Genomic DNA, 22682 nt, shown 5'->3' on the forward strand with positions numbered 1-22682 from the left:
TACTCATTAAAAGGCACGACACCCCTCTTGGAATTTGCCAAAAGGCACCTAAAGTACTCTCAGACTATGAGAAACAAGATTCTCTAGTCTGATGAAACCAAGATTGAACTCTTTGACCTGAATGCCAAGCGTCACATCTGAAGTAAACCTGGCGCCGTCCCTACGGTGAAGTATGGTGGTGGCAGCATCATGCTGTGGGGATGTTTTTCAGTGGCAAGGACTGGGAGACTAGTAAAGATAGAGGGAAAGATGAACTGAGCAAAGTACAGACAGAGCATTGATGAAAACCTGCTCCAGTCCTCAGGACCTCAGAATGGGGCGAAGATTCACTTTCCAACAGGACAACAACCCTAAGCACACAGCCAAGACAATGCAGGAGTGGCTTCGGGACAAGTCTCTGAATGTTCTTGAGTGACCCAGCAAGAGCAGGGACTTGAACCCAATCTAACATCTCTGGAGAGATCTGAAAATTGCTGTGCAACGACGCTCCCCATCCAACCTGACAGAGCTTGAGATGATCGGCTGAGAAGAATAGGAGAAACTCCCCAAATACAGCTGTGCCAAGCTTGTAGCATCATACAAAAGAAGATTCAAGGCTGTAGTCGCGGCCAACAAAGTACTAAGTAAAGGGTCTGAATACTTTTGTAAATGTGATATTTCAGTTTTTGTTTTTGATAAATTAGAAAATAAATCTAAAAATCTGCTTTGTCGTTATGGGATATTGTGTGTAGATTGATGAGGGAAAAAACATTTAATCCATTTTAGAGTAAGGCTGTAAAAGTCAAGGGGTCGGAATACTTTCTGAATGCACTGTATGTGATGGCTTTAGGTGTATCCCACCAGGCGTGGGGTGCTGGGGAAGCTCTTCCTTATGCCCATGCACTTCTCCTGATCCAGGAACAAGGAGTTAGCCTTGATGGAGAGGTCATGCTCCAGGGCAGCCTTGGTCTTCACCAGCTTCTGCAGGGTGTTCTCTGCCTCCATCAGTCTCTCACGCAGCTTGTGGATGGTGTCCTCTATCTCCCTCACTTCTCCCACCAGTCTGGAAATAGCGATAAGGATAGGGACAAGACAAACGGAGGAGAAGAGGTCAATGGCAGAGAAGGAAGGGAATGTACGTGTAAAACGTCCTCATTTTACAGGCTATAAAATACCCACAACATGTTCGAGCCCTACCTGTGGTGTGGGTTGTCCCTGCAGAGCTCCACGTTGGGCCTGCGTGTCCTCTCGTCCAGCCTGGTCTGGGCCACCTTCAGGGGGCATTCCTTGTCCCTCAGAGCCTTCTTCAGGCTCTCTATCAGCATCTCTGTCTGGAAGATTTCCTGGAGGGTCTGCCAGTAGAAACAGGCGAGAGGAATGGTGAGACGATCCAGGGAGTAAGGAAACAGAGGAATTTAAGTGGTCAGGAATGGAGCAGTTCTAGCGGTTGAAATGGCGCTGTTACAACCAGTCTACAAACGGAACTGTCTATAATGCTATGGACGTCATTGCAACCAGTTTTGCCTGCTGTGTAAGGGTTTGAGGTAAAGAGTTCTAGGAAACTCAAAGAACTTGTTTATTTACACCACACTGTTAGGTGATGTGAAATGTATAGTACAGATGCAGGTGTCTGAAAAAGCAAGACTAACACCAAATGTAACTGTAGATCAAATCAGATTAACACTGTACTGTACAGTACTTTCCTCCTTCTCATCCCACCATCATATTATCATGTTATCTCATTCCCCTGAATCCCTCAACCACTCCTCAGAACCATCCCTGGCTGACTGACTGGCTGAGTGGCGTTATTAAAGACTGTGTGCCTCACATCATAGCTGCTGTCAATGGATAAACCCAGAGAACAGCTGAGGTGGATAGAGCCCTGCAACATCCAATTAACCGTTCGACAACAATGGGCTCCAGTGTCTACTACTCCACTACCAAGGGTATGTATCAGTGGAAAGTGTTGAACACAGGCAATGCAAGATAAATCTATTTTTGGTGTCCTTCTTTTGACAAGACTATTTAGCCTAGCAGTAACAAAGTTTGGTGAATTAGTTTGCATGCCTGGGTTCCATAACACAATTACAGTAAAAATAAGGCCTAGACCAGTGAAGAGGGTGATCACTCCACCAAACTCACATGTCTCTGCCCATCAAACGCTGATCTTGTGAGACACAAGTAAAAGGGGCTGAAAGGAGTTGTATTTTTCTCCTCATTGAACAGTAAAAGCAATGTGATAGGATTAAACCTTTGTTTTCCATTATCATGAAAGATGTCACGTGAAAATGCAATAGACATTTGAATAGTTTGTTTACAACCCTGGAGAAAAAATTGCATAGACCAGCATAGGCTGGTGACCAGCCTTTGTTGTGTTTTCGCTAGTGATGGAAAACCGAGGCTGTCTGAAGACTTCGAGGCTTTCACCAAATTGTTCCGAAAAACAGTTCATTACTCAGCGCTTCATTATCTGTTCACAATGCACATGAGTGACATTTGCCGTTCAACACTGTTTTCATCAAAATTCCATGGCGCAGCAGTAAGTTATTGACTTTTGTAACCTATAATCAGTTGGAATACCAGGTTTGCATACATCATGCTTAACTTTTTTGCCTTGAAGTTGACTATTTTTCAAAAACAGAATTTATGGCATTATTTAGGATGCTTAACACAGAAGCGTATACTATACTAAATAAAACAAATTATTTTAACAACAGTGTGGTTTCACATAAAACAATTTTCAAAATAGTGTGCCTTCAACAGGATTCGACATCATACCCTCATTCCCCTGAGTATTCCATTGTCGACCTGCTAAGCTACTGTACCAGTCGGATGAAACTTTTTGTACAAAATCTTGTTCAACCTCCAGCTGCATACCCCCTCTAGCACCAGGGTCACCGCACTTTCAAATTTTTTTTTTTTGCCATCATTGTAAGCCTGCCACACACACACACACTATACAATACATTTATTAAACATAAGAATGTGTGTGAATTTTTATCACAACCCTGCTTGTGGGAAGTGACAAAGAGCTCTTATAGGACCAGGGCACAAATAATAATATAATAATAATCAATCATTTTGCTCTTTATTTAACCATCTTACATATAAAACCTTATGTCTTCATCTAAAATTGTGAATAACTCACCACTGGTTAATTAGAAGGGTGTAATTGAAAGGATGCACATAACTCTACAATATTGGGTTATATTGGAGAGAGTCTCAGTCTTAAATAATTTTCCACACAGTCTGTGCCTGTATTTAGTTTTCATGCTAGCGAGGGCCGAGAATCCACTCTCACATAGGTACGTAGTTGCAAACGGCATCAATGTGTTAACAGCGCGATTTGCCAAGGCAGGATACTCTGAGCGCAGCCCAATCCAGAAATATGGCAGTGGCTTCTGATTAAATTCAATTTTCACAGAACGCTTGCTGCAATTTCGATGAGGCTCTCTTCATCAGATATCGGTAAGTGAACTGGAGTTAGGGCATGAAAGGGATAATGAATCCAGTTGTTTGAGTCATCCGTTTTGGGAATGCACCTGCATAATTGCGCACCCAACTCACTCAGGTGCTTCACTATATCAAATTTGACATTGCCCGCAAGATTGAGTTTATTTGCACACAAAAAATACAATGATTGAAAGACCTGTGTGTTGTCCTTGTTAATGCAGACAGAGAAGAGCTACAATGTCTTAATCATAGCCTCAGTTTTGTCCCGCACATTGAATACAGTTGTGGAGAGTCCCTGTAATCCTAGATTCAGATCATTCAGGTGAGAAAAGACATCACCCACATAGGCCAGTCGTGTGAGAAACTCATCATCATGCAAGCGGTCGGACAAGTGAAAATGATGGTCAGTAAAGAAAACTTTAAACTTGTCTCTCTATTAAAAAAAACATGTCAAAACTTTGCCCCTTAACAACCAACACACTTCTGTATGTTGTAAAAGCATTACATGGTCACTGCCCATATCATTGCATAGTGCAGAAAATACAAGAGAGTTCAGTGGCCTTGCTTTAACAAAGTTAACCATTTTCACTGTAGTGTCCAAAACGTCTTTCAAGCTGTCAGGCATTCCCTTGGCAACAAGAGCCTCTCGATGTATGCTGCAGTGTACCCAAGTGGCGTCAGGAGCAACTGCTTGCACACGCGTTACCACTCCACTATGTCTCCCTGTCATGGCTTTTGCACCATCAGTACAGGTACCAAAACATCTTGACCACCAAAATCCATTTGATGTCACAAAGCTATCCAGTACTTTAAAAATAATTGAAGAATTAAGTCCTCCACAATAGTATGGGGCTTGCCTGTCCTAGCCACTCAGTAGCTCACCATATAAGACGCTACTAGCCCCTTCTTATTAATGGTATCTGTTGCTTTTATACATGACTTACTACTCGAAAGTCATCTTAGTTCTCTTATTTTTCAAATTGGCATGTTTTGTTTCAAAATGTCTGTGCAAGAGTGAAGGTTTCATTGAGTTGTGAGAGTGCTTTTGTGGCTGAGGAAAGGCACTACTCCCAATATAAGTGAACCCCAAATCAATGTAGTTCTCATCATATTTGTGCCTCATCTATGGTCCAGGTGCAGGTGTAGTACTGCTGGTATGTGTCTCTATGGACGCAGGCCTTACTTTTTTTCTTCCAATGATCAATTTTCGCGCAAACGGAATGAGCAGCAGCTATGTTTCGCTACATACTGACCGTTAGTGGAGTTCCCGCGAGATGGTAATGGTTCATGTGATTGGATGTTAATTATTTGACTAGGCTACCTGTATTTGACGTTGTGTTGTTATTTCACTTCAACACTAGATGGTTTAATTGTATTTTTGACAGTGAAATGAGGCGAGAAAAAAAACTGCCCCAGATGTATAGCCCCTTTGGAAAACATAAATGGACTGTTTGAAAATGTGAAGATTTAAAAAAATAAAAAAATAAAAACAAAATAAGTAGAATTTTTTAAAATGTGAATCACATTTTTATTTGGCGTAACCCAACGGCATTGCGCGTACACCTGAGGGGAATACCTGATCTACACTGATTGATGTGGATTTAACAAGTGACATCAGTTCACGGGCAGTGCAAGCATATTTATGTTTGGGAGAAAGTAAATGCAAAACATTATTGAATTCAAATGATCTGTTTACAGGTCCATAGCAATTTGTTATTATTTTTGTGTTTCAGAAACGATCAGATACAGCAAATGTTATTGAAAAAAAACATTCTGTTAACACTGCTAAAGACATTTGATCAAGTTTACCATTTATATTTCCTTTGATGTACTGTCTTGGCCTAATTCCAATACTTACAAAGTAGACAGCAAATAAGGGTGTTATTGTCACCATAAAAGGTGACAATTCAGGCAGAGTTATAATGCTCCTTCACATTTGCACAGTTTTACATCAGGTTTTTTGTATTTTATTAGTTGTTGCGAAAGCAGCAGCTACTTTGTCTGGGGTCCACACAAAACATGAAACATTAAGAGACAAGAATAGCTCAAGGACAGAACTACATACATGTTAAAAGTCTCACATAGCTTACATATCAATACATACACACAAAATATATTGGTAAATTAGGGGAGAGGCTTTGTGCCGTGAGGTGTTGCTTTATGTTGTTGTTTTTTTAAACCAGGTTTGCTGTTCATTTGAGCAATATGAGATGTATGGGAGTTTTACGTGATAATGGCTCCATATAATACTGTACGCTTTCTTGAATTTGTTCTGGATTTGGGGACTGTAAAAAGACCCCTAGTGGCATGTCTGGTGGGGTAAGTGTGTGTGTCAGAGCTGTGTGTAAGTTGGCTATGCAAACAATTTGGAATTTGAAACACATTCACATGCCTTATAAAAAGAAGTGATGCAGTCAGTCTCTCCTCAACTTTTAGCCAAGAGAGACTGGCATGCATAGTATGCACATTTGATTACAATGTAAGACGTGCCGCTCTGTTCTGGGCCAGCTGCAGTTTAACTAGGTCTTTCTTTGCAGCATTTGACTACATGACTGGACAATAGTCAAGATAAGACAAAACTAGAGGACAGTATGACTCAACATAGCAGAGCATCTCTTTATTATGGACAGACCTATTCCCCATCTTAACAACCATTGAATCTACAGTATATGTTTTTACCACGACTCCATAACTTGTTCAACATTATCAGGTTCAGCTGAGGTTAGGGTTAGAGTTTAGGGAATGATTTGCACCAAATATAATGACTTAGTTTTAGAGTTTATTACTGGACACCCATTCCAAACTGACTGTAACTCCTTGTAAAGGGTTTTAATGTCTTCATTAGCTGTGGTTGCTGACATGTATATGGTTGAATCATCAGCATACAAGGACACACAAGCTGTGTTTAACCTCTTTGATCTCTAGGGGCGCTATTTCATTTTTGGATAAAAAACGTTCCCGTTTTAAGCGCGATATTTTGTCACGAAAAGATGCTCGACTATGCATATTCTTGACAGTTTTTGAAAGAAAACACTCTGAAGTTTCAGAATCTGCAAAGATATTGTCTGTAAGTGCCACAGAACTCATTCTACAGGCGAAACCAAGATGATGCGTCAACCAGGAAATGAGCAGAATTTCTGAAGCTCTGTTTTCCATTGTCTCCTTATATGGCTGTGATTGCGCAAGGAATGAGCCTACACTTTCTGTCGTTCCCCCAAAGTGTTAGCAGCATTGTGACGTATTTGTAGGCATATCATTGGAAGATTGACCATAAGAGACTACATTTTCCAAGTGTCCGCCTGGTGTCCCTGTGTCGAAATTGGAGCGTAAAGCCAGGTGCAATTATTTTTCCATTTGAGAGCAAGGAGAAACCAGGCTTCCACGAAGGATATATCATTGAAGAGATATGTGGAAAAACACCTTGAGGATTGATTCTAAACCACGTTTGCCATGTTTCAGTCGATATTATGGAGTTAATTTGGAAAAAAGTTCGCGTTTTGAGGGCTGAATTTTCGTTTTTTTTTTTTTTTTTTTTTTTTTTTTTTTTGGTAGCCAAATGTGATGTACAAAACGGAGCTATTTCTAATACACAAAGAATCTTTTTGGAAAAACGGAGCATCTGCTATCTAACTGAGAGTCTCCTCATTGAAAACATCAGAAGTTCTTCAAAGGTAAGTTATTTTATTTGAAGGCTTTACTTGTTTTTGTGATAGTTGCCTGCTAAATGCTAACGCTAATGCTAACGCTAATGCTAACGCTAAATGCTACGCTAGCTAGCTACTGTTACACAAATTATTGTTTTCCTATGGTTGAAAAGCATATTTTGAAAATCTGAGATGACAGTGTTGTTAACAAAAGGCTAAGCTTGAGAGCTAGCATATTTATTTCATTTCATTTGCGATTTTCATGAATAGTTAACGTTGCGTTATGGTAATGAGCTTAGGTCTATAAATAGAATCCCGGATCCGGGTTTGGTCGTCGCAACAGGTTAATGCAAGTGGTAGGTCATTGGTAAAAATAGAATAGTAGAGGACCTAGAGAGCTGCCCGGTGGTACACCACACCCTACATGTTTGACATTGGAGACGCTTCCATGAAATAAAACTGAGTTTGATTAGATAGATAGCTAGGAATCAACAATATGGCAGAGGTTGAAAAGCCATAAAACTATGAAATAACACATATGGAATCATGTAGTAACCAAAAAAGTGTTAAACAAATTAAAATATTTATATTTTATATTTGAGATCCTTGAAAGTAGCCACACTCTGCGTTGATGACAGGTTTGCACACTCTTGTGATTCTCTAAACCAGCTTCAATAGGTAGTCACTTGGAATGCTTTTTTATTAACAGGTGTGCCTTGCTAAAGGTTCATTTGAGAAATGTAGTTTCTTTTTTAATATATTTGAGCAATCAGTTATGCTGTGACAAGGTAGGGGTGGTATACAGAAGATAGCCCTATTTGATAAAAAACCAAGTCCGTATTGTGGCAAGAACAGCTCAAATAAGCAAAGAGAAACAACAGTCCATCATTATTAAGACATGAAGGTCAGTCAATCTGTTTTTTTTTTTTTAAGATTCCTCAAGTGCAGTCGCAAAAACCATCAAGTGCTATGGTGAAACTGGCTCTCATGAGGACCGCCATAGTAAAGGAAGACCCAGAGTTACCTCTGCTGCAGAGGATAAGTTCATTAGAGATTCCAGCCTCAGAAATTGCAGACCAAATAAATGCTTCACAGAGTTAGAGTAACAGACACATTTCAAAATCATCTTTTCTGAGGAGACTGCGTGAATCAGGCCTTCATGGTTGAAATGCTGCAAAGAAACCACTACTAAAGGACACCAATAAGAAGAAGAGATTGCTTGGTCCAAGAAACACTAGCAATGGACATTAGACCGGTGGAAATCTGTCAAAATTTGAGATCTTTGGTTCCAACCGCAGTGTCTTTGTGTGACGCAGAGTAGGTGAACGGATGCTCTCCGTATGTGTGGTTCCCACCGTGAAGCATGGAGGAGAATTTGTGATGGTGTGGGGGTGCTTTGCTGGTGACACTAAGTGATTTATTTAAAATTCATGGAACACTTTACCAGCATGGCTACCACAGCATTCTGCAACAATATAATTTGTTTTTCAACAGGATAATGACCCAACACACCTCCCGGCTGTCTAAGGGCTATTTGACCAAGAAGGAGAGTGATGGAGTGCTGCATCAGATGACCTGGCCTCCACAATCATCCAACCTCAACCCATTTGAACTGGTTTGGGATGAGTTGCACCACAGAGTGAAGGAAAAGCATCCAACAAGTTTTCAGCATATGTGGGAACTCCTTCAAGACTGTTGTAAAAACATCCCAGTTGAAGCTGGTTGTGAGAATGCCAAGAGTGTGCAAAGCTATCATCAAGGCTACTTTGAAGAATCTAAAATATATTTTGATTTGTTTAACACTTTTTTGGTTACTACATGATTCCATATGTGTTATTTCATAGTTTTGATGTCTTCACTATTATTCTACAATGCAGAAAATAGTAAAAGTAAAGAAAAACCCTTGAATGAGTAGGTGTGTCCAAACTTTTGAATGGTACTGTATGTAAATTTGATATTTCTGAATTTGATTTTCAATAAAATAGCAAAAATGTCTAAAATCATGTTTTCAATTTGTGATAATGGGGTATTTTGTGTAGATACGTAAAACATATATATTGATTCCATTTTGAATTTAGGCTGTAACACAACAAAATGTGGAATAAGTCAAGGGGTATGAATACTTTCTAAAGGGACTTTATCTAGCTATATAAACCACAACCCTCTGCAAAAACGCCTGTTCCGATATTATTTACGAGGCAGTACTTATTTGAATTAGGTAAGAGAATATCATGTTACTATCGTTGTATTAAAATGAGAGTTAAGGCGATTGCTCCTTGTTCCCTTAATAATGAATCCAAGTGTTTCACATGGGGAGGGGACGAGTAACCTTATGTTTAAACTTTATCAATGTTGAAGCAACAGTCATTTTTTATACTTTCGTCATCATACTTTGATCTGGTTTCCTTCAAATATCATCTAGTTTCTTGAAAAACATGATTTTTACTGTTCATGACCTCTAAAAACATTACTTTGCAAGCCAGCATAATGTGACTTTATGCTGGTTTTGCTTTAGTTTATGCTGGTCACCAGTGTCCAAAACACAGCGAATGATGGTCATCAGTGAAAAACACAATGAAGGCTGGTCACCAGCTAAATCACAACGAAGGCTGGTTACCAGCGAAAACACACCAAAGGCTGGTTTGCCAGCTTGATCAGCTAGACCATGCTGGTCGGCCAGCAGAACCAGCTAGACCATGTTGGTCAGACAAGCTAGACCATGCTGCAGTGTTGTGTTCGAGACCACCTAAAGCGAAACCGATTCACGGCCAAGATCGGAGCCAAAATAATCTGTGTCAAGACCAAGGCCGGAGGGGGGCGAGACCGAGTCATAACCGAGACTGGAGGGGGACAAGAGGTCCGAGACTGTATTGAGACCGAGACAAGAAAAAAGAGAGTCCAATTCAAGACCATGATGGTAATTTTGTCAAATCCCCACCATAATAAGAGTTCAAAATGTCCAGTATTTCTGTGTTCATATTTCAGAACAACATATGGATTCTTTAGACATTCAGAATAATGAATAAATGCAGGCTGAGGGAGAATAGAGCCACTATACAAATGATTACTAACCCAAACACAGTGGAGCACAATGAGCCTTCTACACCTTCAGAGAAGGGCTAAGGATTTATAAAATAATGATTATAATAACATAATAATAATGATAATGATATTATTATTTTCAATTAAGTTCTGATTTAATCCCTTCAGTTTTGTTGGAAAGGAAAGGGTTAATTTAGAAGAGAAAAAAAAATCCAATCAGGATTTTTCCTTGCTGGTCTCTGGGGAGATAAATCTAGCTAGCTAAGTCAGCAATGGGCAAGGCCATCAGAAGCTGTTGCTGTTGTTAATAATCTCTTTGAAAATAACGTGTGTGTGTGTGTGAAACATTGTTGCATTTAAAGTGGAAGCAACAGCCCTTTAGCAACATGAAATCTTATTAAAATTTGTTCATATACACCCCCAGGAAGAATATGACACTTAAAAAAAAAGAATTCTGACAACATTCTTTTGGTGAACACATTCGCCAAAAGCCACAATACAGACCTGAATGGATTTCTGCAAATATGTAAACACCACACGAGTCCTCTTACATTTGGAAACTTTACAATCCTATTGATCAAACAACCATGAAAAGGTAGGCTCTCCCTCCCTCAGTTATGCACATCAATAACAACAAGATCAACAACTATTGCTAGCCAGAGCAAGATGAGCAACAATCTAACAAAGGAACATTAGATAAACACTCTCAAACTTTTTCAGTTAGTTCCCTATCAAAATTGCACTGATAAATGATGGGGAACTGTAGCCTCCTCATCCTTCTGCAGCTTGCCTGCCAATGCATACTTGTCCCAACCAAGCACCCAAGCTAACTGGCTAAATTTGGCTAGCTGGTTAGCTAGCTAGTTCCAAACACAAATGAGAGAACACCTCACTCTGCAATTTTACTCTTTGATGCAGAGCGGATTAGGCTGTTTACATGATATCTAGAGCGTTCTTGACTAACTATTACTTTCCCCCCCTACATTTACTGACACCGGTCATATTCAGCAGGTGTTGCATGTTTGTAAATTTGTAATTTGTTCTGTGCTCTGGCACACTCAAACAATAGTACTCTGTAATCGGAGTAGATAGCATATTTGCATTGCAAATTCACTTTGGCTAACTGTATAGCAGTCTGTCAAGTTCTTGCTAGCTAACCAAATGACACCTGCATCTCTGTGTATAGCCACCGAAAAACACAGCTTGAAATTTATGCTGGTCTATGCTGCTTTTTCAGTAGGAAAATCAATCAAAGACAGCAGTAAAATTTCAGCAATAATCAACTATGGTATGCAGGCAGTTAATAACCCCTTCCTTACTGTCCCCTGGACCTGATGTTGAAGTACAATGATGTTTAAAAAGATACACGCAAACTGCATTTCAATGAGTTGAATGGAACTAAACAAAAAAGGAATTAACATGAAAGACGAGCTTGATGGTCATTGGTCAGGTAATGGTCAGTCACCTTAGCCAGGTGTGTCTGCAGGCTGTTCTTGGCGTCGGCGGTCTCTAACATGCGGTTGGTGAAGGCCACGTTGACAGTGTTGAAATGTTTCCACATCTCATTGGACGTGACGTTCAGCAGGATCTCAATAACATCACGCAGCTTGTGGGAAGCCGCCCGCTCGCTCTGGGAGTGAAGGATGTTGTCATCCGTGAACTTTGACCACGAGTCGGGCAGGGAGAGCCTGGTCAAGTGGGTGAGAAATGACAATGGACACAATGGTCAATGAATTGGGATGCCTTTGGAAGGCATGCAGGAGATACACTGGGGTGGATGTAGCTAGAGTTGAATTTGGGATTGGTGCTTTATAGTCAGAGAAAATGTGAAGCACCTGTGTCAATACAATCTGAAGGTGATGACCCCTTCTGCTTTACCTACATATCCAGTCCCGTACTAGTTTGAATGGTATTAAAGATAATATCATCCCATTTGTGGAAATGCAGTCATTTAAAGGTAGAATAAAGGTAGCAAAATGAGGTTGCTACGAGCAGCACCGCAGATATTGAGATGAGCGAGATGAAAGACTTTGCTCTCACATTGTCACACACAGTATCTGCACATGTGCAGAGAAGGATGTGATTGCCGCCTGCAACTCGGGGCATTGCTGCATGTGGGCGTTCCTGCATGTGGGCGTTCCTGCATGTGGGCATTCCTGCATGTGGGCATTCCTGCATCTGTAGGAACCCCTTTATACCCTTTATACTTCTCCCGGTCCATTTTTAAGCTAGGACTCTGGTAACGTTACACAGGAGGGAGACGGGAGGCAAATGTAAGTAGCTAGCAATCTAGGACACCAATAGACACTATCCTTCTGCCGAGCACTGCCTTCAAGGCAGGTCTGTTAATGTTACAGCAAGGGCAGGTGTTTGGCAGGCGGGGGCGAAGGACACTGGGTACTTGCTAGTTAGCTGGGCCTCCGGTAGTGATGTTATGTTTGATACAGGAGCTCTGAGGCATGTGTCGAAATCACTAAGCAGTGTACTAGTGTGCCGATGCCTGTATTATTTTATCAGACACACATGATCAAAGCTTAGTTTCATCAAACAACCACCTGATTGGTTTGGTATTGGTTTGGTCGAAGACAAAAAGGCTATGCTCCGCATGCGCTACGGAGTGTGGGACGTCATCTATAATAATTTGGCTGCTCTAAATTATTTTGACGAGCAGGTGCCACAAGAGTACACTGTGTTGATCAAAGCCTCGTAATGAGCCTATTCTTTGACACGATTGGCTGGAAAACCGCAATCCTTCAGGAAGCTTTGTTTCTCCATCGGAGTACACAGGAGGGGACGACACCGGTAGTTAGCTAGCTAGGACACCGGTAAACCGTGTTTTTTGTCTCCTCTGGCTGTGCTTTCCCACAGTTTTGTTAACGTTACAGCGAGGGCGTCTGTTTATTTATTACATCACTTCCTCACAGCTTTGATAAAGATAGGGGTGGCATGTATATCTGTTACATCTGCTATACAATAAATCAACAGATTATACAGTTGAAGTCAGAAGTTTACATACACTTAGGTTGGAGTCATTATAACTCATTTTTCAAACACTCCACAAATTTCTTGTTTACAAACTATAGTTTTGGCAAGTCGGTTAGGACATCTACTTCGTGCATGACACAAGTCATTTTTCCAACAATTGTTAATAGATAGATTATTTAACTGTTAATTCACTGTATCACAATTCCAGTGGGTCAGAAGTTTACATACACTAAGTTGACTGTGCCTTTAAACAGTTTGGAAAATTCCAGAAAATAATGTCATGGCTATAGAAGCTTCTGATAGGCTAATTGACATAATTTGAGTCAATTGGAGGTGTACCTGTGGATGTATTTCAAGGCCCACCTTCAAACTCAGTGCCTCTCTGCTTGACATCATAGGAAAATCAAAAGAAATCAGCCAAGACCTCAGAAGAAAAAATGTAGACCTCCACAAGTCTGATTCATCCTTGAAGTCGGAAGTTTACATACACCCTAGCCAAATACATTTAAACTCAGTTTTTCACAATTCCTGACATTTAATCCTAGTATAAATTCCCCGTCTTAGGTCAGTTAGGATCACCACTTTATTTAAAAAATGTGAAATGTCAAAATAATTGTAGAGAGAATGTTTTATTTCAGCTTGTATTACTTTCATCACATTCCCAGTGAGTCAGAAGTTTACATATACTCAATTAGTATTTGGTAGCATTGCCTTTAAAATGTTTAACTTGGGTCAAACATTTCGGGTAGTCTTCCACAAGCTTCCCACAATAAGTTGGGTGAATTTTGGCCCATTCCTCCTGACAGAGCTGGTGTCAGGTTTGTAGGCCTCCTTGCTCGCACACACTTTTTCACTTCTGCCCACAAATTCTCTGTAGGATTGAGGTCAGGGCTTTGTCATGGCCACTCCAATACCTTGACTTTGTTGACCTGAAGCCATTTTGCCCCAACTTTGGAAGTATGCTTGGGGTCATTGTCCATTCGGAAGACCCATTTCCGACTAAACGTTAACGTCCTTACTGATGTCTTGAGATGTGGCTTCACAATATCCACATAATTGTCCTTCCAAATGATGCCATCTATTTTGTGAAGTGCACCAGTCCTAAAACGGGTTTTAATGACTCCAAACTAAGTGTATGTAAACTTCCGACTTCAACTGTATCTACAATTGTATTTGTTTTTTTGTGGATTAATTTACTTCTACCAGACGCCTTTTGTTAAGATTTTTAATTGTTTTCATTTTTGAAAGTTTTCGCGCTTGAAGATCATGATTTTTTTTTACAATGTTCATGGCTGAGGGGGCAGTCCCTTTCACAGCATATACAGTATCTCCCATTTCAATCACAAAGCTGTATAACATCCACATCTAAAGTAGTGGGTAGGTATGACTTACGATGGGTCCAGTCTCTCGATCCCTCTGTAGTAGCTGATCCCGTCTGACGCATTCCTGAGATGGTGACACCTATTATCTATTCTCTGGGCTGTCACCTTGTCACTGAGGTCTCTCTCCAGCTCATGCTGAGCTGCTCGGTTTGACCTGATGGAAGTAACACACACAGAGGCATAGTAACACTTTAACACTTGACGTTGCACCGACAGGTGTAATGTTTTTTTATGTTATGAGCATGTAATGTGTTATTATAAGACTCATCATTGTAAATATATTTCTATACCTGGAGAGATACCTTTTTTTAGCTTGCTTTTTCCTGAGTAGGACTATTGGTTAAAATGGCCCCTACAATGCAAATTCTCCAGTGTTAAAAAACAAACAAAACTAACACTGAGAGTGTTAAATCAACACTCTGTGGACCCATATAGATGCTGGAACAGTGTTACGTTAACACAATGCTTAGTGTAAAGCATTATTCAAAAATATCCAAGAGTGCCTTGGCTTTCAAGTAAATTGTACAGTTACCACCCATGACTGTGGTTTGTTAGTGACAGAGACATCAATGTTGCTTTATCAATTTTCAGTCGAACGTACTTCACCAAGTGAGATCCTAAGCAAATACGTTATCATTAAATAAATATATTGTTTAAATATATTATTTAACACAATATGGCCTGTTTTAGACAGGCAGCCTAATTCTGATCTTTTTTCACTAATTGTTTTTTTGACCAATCATATCAGCACTGAAAAATAGCTGATGTGAATAGATCTAATGTGATTGGACAAAATACCAATTAGTGGAAAAACTAATTGAGCTGCAGGTATAAACGCCGCCTAGCATACATATTTCATAAGGCCTTATTTTAAGGGGCTAGTTCTACCCTAATAGAGGGGCCTGAAACTAATACACACACTTTGAACCAAAACTATGCCCATCATCATCATATTTCCAAGCATGCTCTATTACAGGTTGCTTTTTAAAATTGTTTGTTTCAATATCTACAGTGCATTCAGACCTGACATTTCATCAATTTTAGAAAAAGGCTATACCGTAACAAAATGTGGACTGGATACTTTCTGCAATGTATGTTTGTGGATGTACATTGATTGATTGATTCATTAATTTATCTTATGTTTTTGGTCACAAGTCCAGGAACGGCTGAAGAATTGCAATATTTACCTGGAGCTAAACCTGCAGATAGCACTACTGGGTAATCTGAAAAGTCATAGTCAATCAATCAATAATACTGTATAATAATACTTTTAGCAAAACATTTTATTTTCATTATACAATCTGTAGAAACAATGAGAATAGAAAGGTTCAGAACTTTTGTTAAACATCTCAGCTTAGTTGAAAAATATATGGCAAATAGAAATCCAATTAGGATGGTGTTAAGAGATAGATGGGAGGGGTTGAATGGAGCTGAAGTTGGGACTAATAACAACAAGATAACTAATATAAAACATACTGTAAAAATATAATATAAAACATAATATAAAACAGCCATAAAAAGAAGAGATTAAGATGGGCAAAAGAACACAGACACTGGACAGAGGAACTCTGCCTAGAAGGCCAGCATCCCAGAGTTGCCTCTTCACTGTTGATGTTGAGACTGGTGTTTTGCGGGTACTATTTAATGAAGCTGCCAGGTTTTTTTTGCAACCCTACCCGCAGGTCACATAATGCTGTCTTACAATGTTTTGGGTGGTTCCTACTGGAAACTAGCCAGAGTTCAGATTCTAATATGTGATTTATCTTTGTGAAGTATAAGAGTAACCAATCAATTATGCACAAACATAGATATTGAAGTAAACAATTCTCAAAATCAACCTGCTGTAGAGCATGCTGGGAAATATGATAATGATGGGCATGGTTTTGGTTCAAAGTGATGCGTATGAGTCCCCTGTATTAGAACTAGCTCCTTAATATAAAGGCCTTATGAAATACATATGGTATTGTGTTAAAAACTAACAAAAATAACTTATTCACTTAGGATCTCACTTGGTGAAGTCCATAGGACTGAAAATGGATGAGTGCAACAACCATGTCACTGTCACTAACAAATATAGTCATGAGTGGTAATACAATTTACACGAAAGGCAAGGCACTCTGGGAAATATTTGAATAAGGCTGTACAACAAACAGTATGTATTTTAATACGGTTCTGGTGTCTATATGGGTCCATAGCCTTAACACAGTCAGTGTTGATTTAACACTCCCTGTGTTAATTTCTCTCTTTTTTTTTACACTGGAGGATTTGCTATGTCGTTTTCAAACAGTGAAGGCCTATTATACAGTAGTCCTGTCCATACTCTAGGAGTGTAGACTCACGCTAGTTGAGCGATGGCTTTGTCTAGATGTCTCCTCATCCTCTCCTGGCATGACTTAATGGTCTCCACTTCCTGGTTACATAATGAGCAAAACAGGTATCAGTTCAGTTAATAAGGTTCTGATCATTAGGATAAATAGTCATAAGTCATGATTGTATTGACATGTCTTTGTTTGTACCCTTATGAGATCTTTCTCCACGTTGTCGTGAACCAGATCAATGGACATTCGCTTCTCTCTGTGATACAGGCATTCTTGGGACACCTGTTGATGGTCACACAATATTAATTCAGTGTCCCGAATGGCACCCTATTCCCTTACATGGTGAACTACTTTTGACCAAGGCCCATCGTGCACTACTTTTGATTAGAGCCCTATGGGCTCTGGCCCAAAGTAGGCACTATATAGGAAATATATTAGTGCAGTAGTGTAAAGCACAGACAGAGTCTGGTGTGGTAGAAGGATGGTCTTCCAATCTAATGGCCAAATAACACTACGTGATCTAATATTAAAAACAGAAAACTATGTTTTGCTGAAAATTAGGCATTGGTCTGAAGCTGAAAAATGATGGAAATTCACATGCGCACCACAATGCCCACTCCACCCATTCTCTACCCAGATTTTTCAGCACACAGCTCTGACCTACTAAAGTAGGTATGTTGTTCTGTTGTACTTCAAACAATGTGTAGGCAGGTGTCTTCGAATTCAAACCTTCTCAAACGGCCTAATTTATACTCTTACAGGAGGTGCTCCCACAATAATGGGATTTGTACCGCATACAAGGTAAGTAAATCAAATCAAAATCAAATTTTATTTGTCACATACACATGGTTAGCAGATGTTAATGCGAGTGTAGCGAAATGCTTGTGCTTCTAGTCCCGACAATGCAGTAATAACCAAGGACTTAACCAAGTATTTGATTCTTCACACAACACAGTAAGACATTATCCCGTTCCACTAACTTTTCAATGTTTTTTTATTACATGAAAGCAAGCCTTGCTTTTATACTTACAAGACCCTCAGGCTTGATTTAGTTAGGGGTTTTGTTGTGTAGTAATGTATTTCCTTAAACTATTTTTTTACAGGTCATTGAGAAAAATAACATCCTTTTTTTGGTCATTATGTCTCCAACATAACAACAAGGGGTATTGTGTCACTCATATTGTGTCACTCATATAGATATAATGAGCTAGCCTGTCTGCATTCCTGATTTACCATAGTCTTTTTCCACATTTTGTTACGTTATAGCCTTTTTCTAAAATGGATTAAATAAATATTTTTTCTCTTCGATATACACACAATACCCCATAATGAAAAAGTGAAAAACTGATTCGATTTTTTAGCGAATTTTTGAAAATTTAAAACCCCAAAAACCTTATTTACATAAGTATTCAGACCCTTTGTTATGAGTCTCAAAATTGAGCTCAGATGCACCCTGTTTCCATTGGTTATCCTTGATGTTTCTACAACTTGATTGGAGTCCATCTGTGGTAAATTCAAGTGATTGGACATGATTTGGAAAGGCATACGCCTGTCTATATAAGGTCCCACAGTTCACAGTGCATGTCAGAGCAAAAACAAAGCCAATAGGTCGAATGATTGTCCTTAAAGCTCCGAGACAGGATTGTGTCGAGGCACAGATAAGGGTACCAAAGAATTTCTGCAGCATTGAAGGTCCCCAAGAACACAGTGGCCTCCATCGTTTGGAACCACCAAGACTCTCCCTGCCAAACTGAGCAATTGGGGCGAAAGGCCTTGGTCTGGGAGGTGACCAAGAACTCGATGGTCACTCTGACAGAGCTCCAAAGTTCTTCTCTGGAGATTGGAGAACCTTCCAGAAGGACAACCATCTCTGCAGCACTCTACCAAACAGGCCTTAATGGTAGAGTGGCCAGACGGAAGCTACACTTCAGTAAAAGGCACGACAGCCTGCTTGGAATTTGCCAAAAGGCATATTTGAATGCCAAGCGTCACGTCTGGAGGAAACCTGGCACCATTCCTACGGTGAAAAATTGTGGTTGCAGCATCATGCTGTGGGTATGTTTTTAGCGGCAGGGACTGGGAGACTAGTCAGGCTTGAGGGAAAGAAAAACGGAGCAAAGTACAGAGAGATCATTGATGAAAACTTGCTCCAAAGTGCTCAGGGCCTCAGATAGGGACAACGGTTCACCTCCCAACAAAACAATAACCCTAAGCACACAGCCAAGACAACACAGGAGTTGTTTCGGGACAAGTCTCTGAATGTTCTTGAGTGGCCCAGCCAGAGCCTGGACTTGAACCCAATCAAACAACTCTGGAGAGATCTGGTAATAGCTGTGCAGCGACCTGACAAAGCTTGAGAGGATCTGCAAAGAAGAATGGGAGAAACTCCCCAAGTACAGGTGTGCCAAGCTTGTAGCATCATACCCAAGAAGACTTGAGGCTGTAATCGCTGCCAAAGGTGCTTCACTAAAATACTGGGTAACGGGTCTGAATACTAAATGTAAATGTAATATTTTCATTTTTAATAAATTAGCAAAAAAAATCTAAAAAACAGTTTCGCTTCGTCATTATGGGGTATTGAAAAAAACTATTCCATTAATTTTAGAATAAGGCTGTAAACCTACCAAATCATATCCAATCAATTGAATTTACCACAGGTGGACTCCAAGTTGTAGAAACATCTCAAGGATGATCAATGAAAACAGGATGCACCTGAGCTAAATTCCGAGCCTCATAGCAAAGGGTCTGAATACTTATGTTGTGACTTGACTTTAACGTTAATTTGAGGACTGTTATTTATCTAATCAACTAACTATGTTTAATTCTTACCCAATTTAAATTAATAATGTAACAATGAACTCATTAGGATTTGGGCACCTTGAGAGTGGTTCTTTTAAGAGTTACCATCTCCCGAAGTCAACTCTAAAAGGTCTTTACCTATCACATCTATAAACAGTCAACTTCTAAATCATAACCTTGTATCATATCATCATTCTGAACAGTTGTAACCTCCTTGCACCTGCAATGATTCAGTATTACACATATAGGTTTAATTATTTATTTACTAGCTAATTAAATGGTAACACAGGATAAACATACACACTTAACATGTTAAAAACAGGTCCCTAGCGGAATGACACAACATGGCTGCTTGTTACTCTAACTTAATAAGACTCTAACTTAATAAGATTCTAACGTAATACTCTAACAGTAATCATATACTTTGCACACAAACCACCGTCCTCTTTGAGCAAGTATTCATGATTGTTTATATATGAAATGTCTGGGTTCGCCATGTTTCTCTCTCTGAACCAGGCCTCCTTGGAAAGGGGGTTGGGCCTTTTCCCGGCATGCTTGTAAGGCTCTGATTGTCCAAAAGGGTTACAACAAGTCTTCTATTGTTGTTCTCTTCTGTAGTTGTCTGGTATCCAGTGACTTGTCGTGTAAACCTGAACAGGACAACAGAGTTTATGTTCCTTCTATTCGCTCATGAAGATGCTTCTTTGAGGATAGCCTAGCCAGCCTGTTCGATGGTTCCGAGTGGGGTGATGAGAGTAGCGTAATACGATGGTTTGAGCAGAGTAGTAGGATGGTCCTACTTAAATTCGCTTTCGAAGATACTTTACTTAGGACAGCTAATCAGTTGCACCAGTGATTTACACAGTTTGGTTCCGTCAGACTGACACACTCTCTGACCTCACTCGGGGGCGTGACTTGTCACTTGTACAAAGTAATGTAAAACAATTATCTCTTATAGTTTCTCAAATCACGGCAAGCGGTACCGGAGTGCCATGTCTAGGACCAAAAGGCTCCTTAATAGCTTCTACTCCCAATCTATAAGACTGCTGAACAATTAATTAAATGGCCACCGGACTATTTACATTGACAGCTACTCGTTGTTTATCATCTATGCATCGTCACTTCACCTCTATCTACATGTACAATTTACCTCATCTAACCTGCACACTGACTCAGTACCGGTACCCCCTGTATATAGCCTCGTTATTGTTATTTTATTGTGTTACTCTTTTTTATTTTTTACTTAAGTTTATTTGGTAAATATTTTCTTAACTCTTCTTGAACTGCACTGTTGGTTAAGGGCTTGTAAGTTAGCATTTCACAGCATTTTTTCGGCGCATGTGACAAAAAGTTTGATTTGATTTGATCACATCCCTCTGTTAACAAAAACACAAAACATTTTTCAAATGACATGCACAATGCATAGCATGGAAACTTTGCACATGTAGTGGGTATACTTTCCAAATTACAGTATTTCTTTTGTAACATTTTTAATGACATCACAAAATAACAAATACAATTTACATTAGTGTTCTATATATCGCCTCTGACCATTCTCAACGTTCTATGTTAGAAATATTGCTCTAGTATTCAGCTTTGAATGTGTTAGAGTTTCAACGGGAAAAATAATCTTGAAACAAAGAGCATTCCTTGGGTGAATACTGAATACTGCATCTTCTCCACTTGATTCGAGTAGGTGTGTCCAGACTTTTGACTGGTACTGTATATACACAAATTATGATTTGAGTGGTATGACTCTCTATACAGTGAGTATACATTATTTTCATAGGTTCCAATTACTTATTAGAGGTCCTCTCTGAAAACAATCTATTGCTACCTGATCTCCACTACCATGTGTGCGTCCTTCATGTCACCAGATCTCCAGCCAGATCAAGTTGACGCTACTATACACCCCAAAGAACTTTGGGTTAGGACAAATGACCACCGGTGCTGTTCTGTGGAAGGTTGCCCAGCAACCTTAACAGGACACGTGTGACCTAATTTAGAGTATTGTGAATGATGACCCCATCTGCTCTGAAGTGGTGTGAAGAACCAATAACTCTACTGTCACTTTATCCACTACCATCAGACACAGTAAGATCCTGTGTTGAGTAAGTGACATGCATGGATGATTAAATAGGTGCACTGGAGATGGAGTTTGTTATGCTTTATACTGCACAATCTGCATTTCTGTGTGAATGCATTGTGTACTGTTGGAGTTACAGGACACTCTTACATAGAGCTTAGCACGCACACGTGCAAGCGCGCATGCACGCACGCACACACACCATTACCTGCAGAGGCCCCTCCGTCTCCTGCAGGGCTCTCTCCAGCCTTCTCTTCACCTCAGTGAGGGCCATGATCTCGCTCACCATGTTGTCTATCTCATGGTTCAACTCTGACCTCCAGAAACTGATGTCGTTGAGGCGTTCCCCGATGTTCTTACTGGTGGTCTCCTGGGTCCTCCTTGTCAGCTGCTCTTTATCCTGCATCAACCTAATGGTATCCCTCCTCAGCCGCTCCGCACTGTTCCTGGACGACTCCGACTCACGGTAGTTGCTCTGGTTGGACTTGTACCAGTCGTCTGGGGTGTAGCGGGTGATCATGGCTGACCGGTTTGACGGGTAGAACATGGTCTTGGCTCGGACCAGGTCGAAGCCTAGGTTCTCCCTCTGGATGGAGGAGAGGGAGGGGATGGCGGCAGCGCTGCCTGCGCGGTAGTAGGCGTTAGTCCTCCAGGGCTGGTTGGCTCTGGGGTTCATGGCCAGCACAGGCTGGTTGATCCGGTAGGAGGACACCATGTTGGAGATGGCTGGGAAGTATTGGCTGGTTTTGGGTCGGGTGTACTCCGCTGTCAAGGTGGATCCCATTAGCTCCATTTGTCGCTCTTCTTCTCAGGGCTCTTCTTTTCTCCTGAAAACATGCAATATTGGATCTGTGTATTAGTGTATTTGCATATCACGTCATCTGTTATCATTAAGTCTTTATAAGACTGAGAAAGATTGGTCTCTTATATTTTCTTATATTTTCACAAGACCAACACATTCTAATGTCTTCTAGGATTGAAAAGGAGTCGTGAT

General features: G+C 40.2%; 1 protein-coding gene across 1 annotated transcript; it reads right to left on the reverse strand.

Moving 5' to 3' along the window:
- Positions 1-825: 825 nt before the first annotated feature.
- Positions 826-22481, reverse strand: LOC139376786 (tektin 3). Its single transcript, XM_071119713.1, has 7 exons — positions 21897-22481; positions 17002-17085; positions 16825-16895; positions 14496-14639; positions 11584-11806; positions 1177-1331; positions 826-1042 (listed from the first exon to the last, which is right to left on the reverse strand). Exons 1-7 carry the CDS (start codon positions 22479-22481, stop codon positions 826-828), a joined length of 1479 nt encoding a protein of 492 aa, XP_070975814.1.
- Between the last annotated feature and the right edge of the window lie 201 nt (positions 22482-22682).

The sequence above is a fragment of the Oncorhynchus clarkii genome, chromosome 20 (assembly GCF_045791955.1).
Source record: "Oncorhynchus clarkii lewisi isolate Uvic-CL-2024 chromosome 20, UVic_Ocla_1.0, whole genome shotgun sequence".
Classification (NCBI taxonomy): domain Eukaryota; kingdom Metazoa; phylum Chordata; class Actinopteri; order Salmoniformes; family Salmonidae; genus Oncorhynchus; species Oncorhynchus clarkii.

Coding starts and splice junctions, on each gene's coding strand:
- LOC139376786 (XM_071119713.1), bottom strand. CDS start 22,481: ATGGAGCTAATGGGATCCACCTTGACAGCGGAGTACACCCGACCCAAA. Junction 16,896..17,001: donor TGGAGAAAGATCTCATAAGG/GTACAAACAAAG, acceptor TTATGTAACCAG/GAAGTGGAGACCATTAAGTC. Junction 1,332..11,583: donor TGCAGACACACCTGGCTAAG/GTGACTGACCAT, acceptor TTCTACTGGCAG/ACCCTCCAGGAAATCTTCCA.